The sequence below is a fragment of the Hippocampus bargibanti genome, linkage group LG02, assembly GCF_051943395.1.
Source record: "Hippocampus bargibanti isolate YZ-2025 linkage group LG02, ASM5194339v1, whole genome shotgun sequence".
NCBI classification, from domain to species: Eukaryota; Metazoa; Chordata; class Actinopteri; order Syngnathiformes; family Syngnathidae; genus Hippocampus; species Hippocampus bargibanti.
Window position 1 is genome coordinate 17970139 of NC_142735.1, and position 10036 is coordinate 17980174.

The following is a 10036-nucleotide window of genomic DNA, read 5'->3' on the forward strand; positions in this document are numbered from 1 at the left end:
GATATTACCCGCGCCAATACCATGATATTATGTAATTATTTATTTTTATATGTCTGAATTAATTTGCACCATACGAATTTTATTTTGTTGACAATAGCAACAATATGGGACTTCAAAATAAGAAATATTTTATTGGTGAGGGAAAACAATGCGGAATAACAGTTGTATGAAATATGAAATAAAGAAAGAATGTAATATGTTCAAAGAAATCAATCGTGTTTCTTTTGGTGATTTTAATTTGCACCTTTTCTCAGTGAAGCTTTTAAGTTGAAGTATTGCTATACGCCCACGAGAAAAAAAACACGTTTTCACTTCCGGGTCAGAATCGATTCCTCTGTTGCTGTCGTTTTTACCTGGTCTTCCAGTCCGTGTGAGATATTTGCCGAAGTTTGGGATTCAGCAACGTCGACGCCGCAGCGTTTAGCGGCCGAACATCAGGCCCATGGCACTGGACTGGACTGTTTGCTCAGGCCGCAGGGGGACGGGGACGCGGTTGCGGCGCTTGCTGCCATTGCTGGCGGTGAGCCTGTTTCTCTGCGTGTGCGGAGCATCCTCGTTATCTCAGGAGCAGCAGCAGCAGCAGCAGCAGCAGCAACAGCAGGAGGAGGACAGTGCCATGGAGAACATCGTCACGGAGAAGAAGGCTGAGGAGAGTCATCGGCAGGACAGTGCTGACCTGCTCATCTTTATCCTACTCCTCACCCTCACCATCCTGACCATTTGGCTGTTTAAACACCGCAGGTTCCGCTTCTTGCATGAAACTGGATTGGCGATGATTTATGGTGAGCCTCTAACACCATAGATTCGTTCTGAACAGTAAATAGGCAATGTAAATAACGTTTAACCGTCACGTGTCGGGTATTTCCGGATGGCAAATGTCGGCATGGGAGGTGTGCCTGTCTTAGACGTGGTAGACTCCCTTGCTAACCAAAAACAGCAGCACGTAAACAGTTTTAGTGAACTTAAGTGTGCAAACTTCCCATACACGGTTTCTACATCGATAAATCAAAACATTATTTTCTTGTCTGGTGTCCAGGTTTACTGGTGGGCGTGGTGCTGCGCTACGGCATCCACGTCTCGCGTGACGTCAGCAACGTGACGTTGAGCTGTCATGTCAATGCTAGCCCAGCGACACTGCTTGTCCACTCCAAGGGAAAGTTCTATGAGTACACGCTGAAGGGTGAGATCAGTGCCAGCGAAGTGGACGACGTGCAGGACAACGAGATGCTGCGCAAGGTGGGGGGAAAAGGGACGAGAGTTTCACAGCAAAATCACCTAATTAACAAAGGCAACTTTTCATGACTGATTCATGTCATTATACCTTCAAACTGTTTTGCTCATTCGGGACATCTGCTGTATTATTTAACACATCACCTAATCGTTTATTTTTTTCAGGTGACGTTTGATCCTGAGGTCTTCTTCAACATCCTCCTGCCGCCCATCATCTTCCACGCTGGTTACAGCCTGAAGCGGGTGACTAATTTTTCGTTCTCCTCTTGATGACATCATTAACATGCACTCAGGCTGAACAAGAGTTTGTCTGACTTGTTTACAGAGACACTTTTTCCGGAATATTGGCTCCATCCTTGCCTACGCCTTTTTGGGGACGGTCGTTTCCTGTTTCGTCATCGGGTAAGATTCTCACGTGTCATGCTTGTAAACACCTGTTGTGATTTGTAATTGCCATGTTTTTTGTTTTTGTTTTTGCCAGGTTGTTGATGTATGGCTGTGTGATGCTAATGAAGCAGATGGGACAACTCGGCGGTGAATTCTTCTTCACGGACTGCCTGTTCTTCGGCGCCATCGTGTCTGCCACCGACCCCGGTGTGTCTTTTTTTGTGCTTATTTTCAATTGACATCGTCACCAAATAGAAGCCTTGATAAATACCCAGCTCGTAATTCTAATAGATGTGTGTCTTCCGTTGCCATAGTGACAGTGCTGGCGATCTTCAACGAGCTTCAAGTGGACGTCGACTTGTACGCGCTGCTGTTTGGCGAGAGTGTGCTCAACGACGCCGTGGCCGTCGTCCTTTCTTCGTGAGTTCCCCCGCGTATATCTTCTCATTACGATTACTAGACGAGATGTGTCAACATCAAAGATAAATGAGCGCTTGTCAAATTAATCCATTTTTGTGATCATTTTATAAATAGTAGTGGATTTTTTAATACGCTCCCTTCTCGCACTGCCCAATTCCAGCCTTTTTTTTCAAATTCCCATTTTATATACTGTCTGTCCCATGGAAATATTGCCACTTGAAAGATGGATGGCAGCCTGCAAAAGTCCGCCGGGCCATAGTTTGGGCACGAGGCCTCCACTAGAATATCATCTCATCCTTGGTGACATGGGACTGTGTTATTTTCACATTAATATTCATCGTAAAATCACTACAGAGGCTCGCATAATCCCTGTGAATCGTCTCAGAGAGAGCCAGCGAACGGCTGCACTCAGTAGAAGGTGGCGACGGGAATATTTTGAGACCGCAAAGACAAATCACTATTCGGGTGTGCTATTTTTAATCTTTTATTTATATCGCAAGTCGGCAAATGAGAAACCACTTTTTGCTGTGATTGCAGGTAGCTGGCGAAGCTTGTCTTTTTCAAACAAACATTCATTCACAATACAACAAGCACACATTATCTCCAATTCACATGCGCACTCTTGAAACACACACACACACACACACACACACACACACACACACACACACACACACACACACACACACACACACACACACACACACACATTTCTGTTTTTGATAATGGGGTGCACGTCCAATGTGTAACCTAGCAACATGCTCAGCCTGAACCATTTACGTCTCTGGTGGATGTTGTCGGCAGGTCAATTGTGGCTTACCAGCCGGAGGGCAACAACAGCCACACATTCGAGGTCGTGGCCATGTTCAAGTCCTTCGGCATGTTCCTCGGCGTCTTCAGCGGCTCCTTCGCTCTCGGCGTGGTCACCGGTGTCGTCACAGCGTTCATATCCTATTCATCATTCTGTTTACCTAAAAAAAAAAAGTGACACTCGGGTATCATCCAATACTGTAGTTCTCAACCAGTGTCACCGTACAGCAACACTGCCGTTCGATGTGCTGTGACAAATTATCCAGTTTGTCTTCATTGCTCCATAAAGTTATTAATTAGTTACGATAATCATGTTAGTTTGCGACAGTGATGAATAGTGACCAGGAGAACAATTAAATCCTCTTCTGCTAGATAACAAAATGCCCAATTAAGCTCTGTCTGTATCCGGCAGGGCTGTAATGGTTTTGCATTTTTTTTCATGATTTCATTTTGATTTTTGGCTTTTTTATTTACTTTAACGGTCTTTTAGAGAAATTTAATGTTTTTGTTTTTATATTTTTAACACTTTGTTTTACGTTCTATTTTTGGATTTTTTTGTCTTGGTTTCATGCTTTGCTTTTAATTATAGGGAGTATTGTTTAAGTGCAAAATCTAAAAAACGTGATGTGTGATATTGACAAAAAGGGGACATTTGTGCTCAAAGTTAAAGCAAAAACATAATTAAATCCTGTTAACTTTCATTGGATTACTTTTAGATGGCTGTATGAACGTCACCAGTAATTTCAGCTAGTTTTTTCCGAGATTTTTGTTTGTATTTTATTTCGTTAACAAAAATTGTGGCTAGTCATGAGCTCTCACTGCAACGTACATCTTCTGGCACCAAGTTGCCACAAGATGGTGGTAAAAAAACTATCTTGGTCTAAAGGGTAGGCCTCTGGCCTCCTTGTTGTCTTTCAAATGAGCAACTGCATTAGTGCTGCTTTACGACCGGAATTGCCGACCCCCGGTCAACATGACACCATGATATGGCGCCAAATCATAGATTGCATATTTGTTTACTGCCTGATTAAACTCCTTGACAACCGCCCTCACGTGACTAAGTTCACAAAGTTGAGAGATTTCCAGCTGCTGGAGACGGCCTTGTTCTTTCTCATGTCATGGAGCACCTTCTTATTGGCTGAGGCGTGTGGCTTCACAGGTCTAACACACGCACGCACGCACGCACGCACGCACGCACACACACTCTAACGGTATCTTCATTTTGCTGTGCCACAGGTGTGGTGGCGGTATTGTTCTGTGGAATCACTCAGGCGCACTACACCTTCAACAACCTGTCTCCAGAGTCCCAGGACCGCACCAAACAAGTCAGACTAGAAGAAAAAAACACAATGACCGTCGGGTTGTTTTTTTGGGGGGGTGGGAAATGTAGTCAAGATGGATGCTTTGCGTTGCAGCTGTTTGAGTTGTTGAACTTCCTGGCGGAGAACTTCATCTTCTCCTACATGGGCCTGACCCTCTTCACTTTCCAGAATCACGTCTTTAACCCCATGTTCATCGTTGGCGCTTTTGTATCCTTTTGGGGAAGAAAATGCTCATGTCAAAATGAGTTGTAAGTGCCGACAGATGTCACAATATGGCAGCAAAGCAACAATGTGGATCAATTCCATTAAAAAAAAAAACAACAACAATTCACTGTTCACTGAATTGTGCCAGGATTCCTCCTTCACCAACATCCCTCCTAGGTGGCAGTGTTCCTGGGCAGAGCGGCTAACATCTACCCGCTTTCCTTCCTCCTCAATTTGGGTCGACGCAACAAAATCCGATCCAATTTCCAGCACATGATGATGTTCGCGGGTCAGTCACACTCAGGCACTTCTCCTAAAACTACCGACTTGAGCCTGACTCCGGTGAAGTGGCATAAGTCCCATGGTTCTGTTCACTTTTTTCATGTCATGACAGGGTTGCGGGGCGCCATGACGTTCGCCTTATCTATCCGGGACACGGCCACGTACGCGCGGCAGATGATGTTTTCAACCACGCTGCTCGTGGTCTTCTTCACCGTGTGGTTCTGCGGCGGCGGCACCACGCAGATGTTGTCGTGCCAGCGCATACGGTACTGACTTTCCAAACACTCCTTTTTCAATTGTTCTGCATCCAAAAGTATTGAGACGTAGCTCATAAATACACGAGTCCCTCAGACTGGAAATATCACCTAACTATGGAGTTGGCCTTTTGCCTTGCGTACATTTTGGATGGGAAGCAATATATCGCTTACTACCTGGAGATTCATACTTTTAAAATGTTTTGCTTTGTTATTCCCAGTTGATTGTTCTAATGCACGTGTCAAAGTCAAGTCCACATCATTTTATTCAGCCCGTCACAGCAAATCAAGCATGTCAAGTGCCGTGATGCTTGCTGAAGTCCAAACCAAAATTAAAAAAAAAAAGTCATTACTTTTGACTTCAAATTTGAAAACTAGTTATTGAATTAGTTCTGCGCTCTATAAGTAATAACTGGAGGGGATTAAACATTCTATTGGCCTCCCCAAATTCATTACAGCCCCGAGAGCAAACCGTAAATATTATGTGGCCGACACCCTTGTTCTAACATATCCATTTTTAAAGACGTGAATTCAATATGCATTTTTTCCTTTGATTTCTTTCATTGACAGGGTTGGAGTGGACGCTGACCAAGACAACTCTGTGAGTGCAGCTCTGTTGACATGACCCATGTATTATTTTTGTTGTTGTCAAACACAACAATGCAGGTTTACATTAACTGCGTTTGCACAGACGAGCATCAACGATGGTTCAGAGCGTCGAAGCACTAAACAGGAAAGTGCCTGGCTTTTCCGGATTTGGTACAACTTTGACCACAAGTATCCTTGCATAATTATGTTTAATCGCGGCTCGGCCAGCATAGGGTAGACGTGCAGGTCCGAATTGAAACTGTTTCATTGATAAAATGTGTGGTCTTTGACCTTGGGCCCCAAGTTACCTGAAGCCCATCTTGACCCACAGCGGCCCCCCGCTCACAGCCACGCTACCAGCTTGCTGCGGGCCCCTGGCTCACTTCCTCACTAGCCCGCAGGCCTTCGAGGTAAGACCAATTTTGAACCATGATAAGATTATTTTTTTAGATATTTTTCTACTTGCTAACTAGACATAAAAGTTTTCACTATCGGTCATGCATTGTTGTCAACAACATTGGTTAAAATGGAGATAATAAAGAAAACAAGAAGCAGTACTTTGGATTATGCATTCATAAGCCTCATAAAGCATCGCATCATCTGGAGAGAAACGCGATCTACGCTGCCCTCCTTCTAAAAGTACAGTGATACCTCCGTATACGAACGCTTCAGCTCACGAACTTTTCATCTCTTGGATATCATCAAGAGGCAACTACATCAACGACCCTCACAAAGGTAAATAAAACAACTTTATTATACCGTACAGTTTATTTATTTAATTACAGTACAATAGCACATTTATCATACATAAAATACGGTATATTTTGTGTAGTTTTAAGGTTTATTTAGTAGAAAACTATGGTTAATGGGGACCTGGGAACGGATTATTCTCATTTTAATGGTTACTTATGGGAAATAAATGTTCACCAGATGAACTTTTCGCCTTAAACACACTTTTTGGGAACTAATTAAGTCCGTGAGCTGAGGTATCACTGTATTAGGGCAGTTTTTCTATTTCTGCCCGATGCTGAAATTATTTTGGCTCACCCTCAAAATACAGTGGTTAAAAAGATTGGACACAATTTCAAATTCTGTTACCTGTAGGGGGATGACTATATTCTCTCAAACGCATATTATTGTGTAAGGTGAAGTCTTTTCCTCTAACTAGAACGAGTGTCAAATTAAGGACGACGACTCTGACCTTATCCTGACTGACGCCGACCTCAACTACGGCGACATCACCGTCAGCACTGATGCTGCACGAGCGCCCGGCGCCACCGCCGACGACCCAGACGGGGATTTGGCATACGGCGACCATGAGTTGGTGATGCGAGGAACGCGCCTTGTTCTGCCCATGGACGACTCGGAGCCGCCCTTCACAGACCCCCGCTGCCGCTTGTGAGGGCGCAGCGGGCTGCTTCTTTTTCTCGCTTCTCCCGCTATCTCTTCACGACGCCCTTCTCGTCCACCATCACTGTAATGCATTTATTTGACCATTTCAGTTGGGCTTTGGAGTCATCTTATCGTAGCAACGCGCAGCATGTATACTCTTTGGCGAGCTGTTTGAGCATTTCTTCCATATCCCACTAACGCGTGTACTCATCTAGTCCATGTACTGGTACGCTCTGTCAGTCAGATGATTCAACACACTAGTAAGACTCATCTTTCTGACATTGGGTGTTTGTTTTTTTTCCTACGACTGTGAACCATAGCTTTGTCACTGCTTTTGCAAGCAGGCCAGAGCCAGGGCTAAATGTTGCTTTGGTACCATATACTGGTATTTTGGGGACAACCAAGTCAGGGGAGGTCAGCGGAGGTTGCTTTATTTAGCGCTTCGCTGCTCACTTGTGGAATCAGTAGGCAATTACAAATCTCTTTATTACAGTACAGAGAAACACCGTACTCTCTTCCACACTGTGATATTTCTCTGCACTAGTAGAAAACATTGGATGCACATTATTCAGTCATTATTATAATTATTACTAATGCAATTTATTGTAGACAATTTACTCGTGCACAAAAATACATATTAATGAAAGCAAGATGTAGAAAAAAAACGGCAGGAGAAATACAATGTTACGGTATGAGCGTACCCGACTCCTACTAGTTCATTGCTGGTGTGTCCAAGTCTTTTGACAACTAAATGTCAATCAATGCAGTAGCGGAAAAAACATCACTCATAAGATAGTGGTTGTACAGTTTGTCTCTATTGACGGCAAAGAGCGTACTAGTATATGGACCACTCAGCGCACCGGTTGGAAATGGAATAAGTGCTGAAACGGCTATCCCTCCTCCTTTCTGACAAGATAGCAGCGGTACTGTAAGCTTGGTTTGCATGCTGAGGATTCTTCTAGGACTTTAACTTTGGAGCCGTTTAATGATTGGTTTCCACTTAACAGTACGCACGCTGTTAATCAAGTGCCTGGGATGCGACTTTTCAACCCAGTTGGAGTTCTGAGTTGAGGAGGGTGCGTGAGGTAGCAATACGCTCCACGTCCGGGGGCTAAAAGTGTTTTTTGCGCACAGTGGATCTGCGCCGCTGACTGTGAATACAGCGTGAATGTGTATATGTGTGTGGAAGCCTGTGTGTGTGTGTTTGTGTTGTAGAGAGCGTTTTAACAACGTTACTGCGTTTACCTTTGAGTTTCTTGAGTTGGTTATAATGCTCAACTCTCCATCCAGATAAGTCACCCTAATTACTAATCCATGCTGCCACAAATACAGAACATTTGTGAGTAATTGCCGTATACCGATAAATGCTTCTCGATGATGACAACGCCTTTTCTATAAAGAAAGTTCTACTCACTTCCATGTAGTTCCTCGGCATCAAGATGTCTTCAAATGGCACTGAAGCCAAACTTTTCTGGCCGCAACTCACTTCAACATAGGACAAAGCAACTTTATACACAGGCAATTCAGTGAGCTTCACACAAGTAAAAGCATTTACAAACAAGAGAGTTTACAACAACGGTGAAGCAAATTATTAAGATTACTTAAACATTATTGCAAAGAGAATATTTTTGGAACCAGGAAAGTAGTGGCTACTTCTGTCTGAATTAACAATCTCATCTCACGTCCACTTAGCACCGTTGCACTAATATGCTGCAAGGTGGCGGCAAAGCACGGCTTTTATCAAAACGAAGCTCCTAAATTCGCATCAACATAGTTTCTCTGCACCTGAATGTGAAAAACAGGTAGAAAAATGCTACTTTTACCAGAATGAGGCTTCTCTACTCCAAGATAGTTCCAAATGGCCACAAGATGTTGCCAAAATACAAATTGGATGTTCTGACAAATTGTGGAAGAACATCTACTTGTCCTGCTTGTCACCGCACGACACTGTCAAAAATAGGGGCCCTTGAAAATTCATTCCCCGTCCCCAAAAAGCTGGAGAAATTTTCGCATGACAGCTGATAACAACGATGAAGATAATAATAGATGGAAATGAGATACAGATGTGTTGTATTGACCACAAGGGCCTTTGAGGGGCTATTTTGGGCAGCAAGCTTGTGAGCAGCTGCCATCTCGTAAGAGGTGGGGGAGCAGGAACTGTTGATGGGACATTGCCATGGCAACCGCTATGTTATCGTTGACCCTAGCCAGAAAGCACGCCGCCGCACTAGCCCCACTTGTGTGTGTGTGTGTGTGTGTGTGTGTGTGACTGTCTGTTTGTTAGAGTCTTGGGTCCAACATCTAAATTGTTCCGCGACAGAGGAACAGTAAATGAAGTCTGTGCGTGCGTGCGTGCATGTGTTGGTGTGCGCGTATGTGTGTGCGTGTGTGAGTGTGTGTGATGATATGGAGGTGGAAGGAAGAGGTAGGTCTTCTACCAACTGTTATCTTCTGCTGTGCAGGAACTTGAAATTAATTTGTTTGCTTTCATTTCCTGGCCCTAATGCTTCAACAAGGTCCCCACAATGTTTTTGTTGTTGTTGCCATTTGTACTTAATTTTTTATGTTCTTTTTCAGTGTTTTTTTTTTTTTTTGCAAAAAAACATGTGTGGGTGTCTGACTTGGAAAAACAACGCAGCACTGTAAGTGTAATGAATGAAAATTTCAGCTTGTCAAATGAATGAAATGTACATTGCTTACTGTATTCAATCCATCCGTAGCATTCAGGTTCTTTGTTTGTGCGTTTGTCTGACATAACAAGCATGAATTCGCCTCCTGCTGGACTCTGAAGGCAAGACAAACAAAATCTCAGAAATCTAAAATAGTATTTTTCTGTGTATGACACAGACTATAAAAGCTTGCTCTGTTCACTTACTACGGCGACTTTCGACTTTTTTTCATGACCATTTGGTGGCAGATACTGCTCATATCATGTCCTCTCACCTGTTTATAAAAAAAAAAGAGATGAGAAACAAACCTGAACCAATCATTGGATTTTGAAAAATAAATTGGAACAGAGTTTTGGATTAAAACACAGCAGTAATTCATTAGACGTGTTTTGTTTATGATACTCCCGATTGTGAGCTGCATTGTGAGGCAACAACAACAACAAAGTTTCAAGTGGAAAACACATTCCGTCCCAGATGA

General features: G+C 43.5%; 1 protein-coding gene across 2 annotated transcripts; it reads left to right on the plus strand.

Moving 5' to 3' along the window:
• The first annotated feature begins 98 nt into the window (after positions 1-98).
• On the plus strand, positions 99-9763 carry slc9a6a (solute carrier family 9 member A6a). Of its 2 annotated transcripts, none has more exons than XM_088989771.1 (16): positions 99-782; positions 1037-1236; positions 1396-1473; positions 1556-1632; positions 1712-1824; positions 1932-2037; positions 2842-2983; positions 3901-4006; positions 4084-4172; positions 4263-4376; positions 4551-4662; positions 4768-4921; positions 5480-5510; positions 5601-5686; positions 5802-5907; positions 6666-9763. In XM_088989771.1, exons 1-16 carry the CDS (start codon positions 443-445, stop codon positions 6897-6899), a joined length of 2088 nt encoding a protein of 695 aa, XP_088845897.1. In that variant the 5' UTR covers positions 99-442; the 3' UTR covers positions 6900-9763. The 2 variants fall into 2 exon arrangements, with proteins under 2 accessions (XP_088845897.1, XP_088845898.1); XM_088989772.1 differs by having other exon boundaries at positions 2842-2973; positions 3870-4006.
• Positions 9764-10036: the final 273 nt, after the last annotated feature.

What these genes read in the sequence shown, in the direction of transcription:
- slc9a6a (XM_088989772.1), top strand. Translation starts at nt 443, where the DNA reads ATGGCACTGGACTGGACTGTTTGCTCAGGCCGCAGGGGGACGGGGACG. An exon ending in TGGATTGGCGATGATTTATG is followed by an intron (nt 783 to 1,036) that starts GTGAGCCTCTAA and finishes TCTGGTGTCCAG; the next exon opens with GTTTACTGGTGGGCGTGGTG. An exon ending in GCACATGATGATGTTCGCGG is followed by an intron (nt 4,663 to 4,767) that starts GTCAGTCACACT and finishes ATGTCATGACAG; the next exon opens with GGTTGCGGGGCGCCATGACG.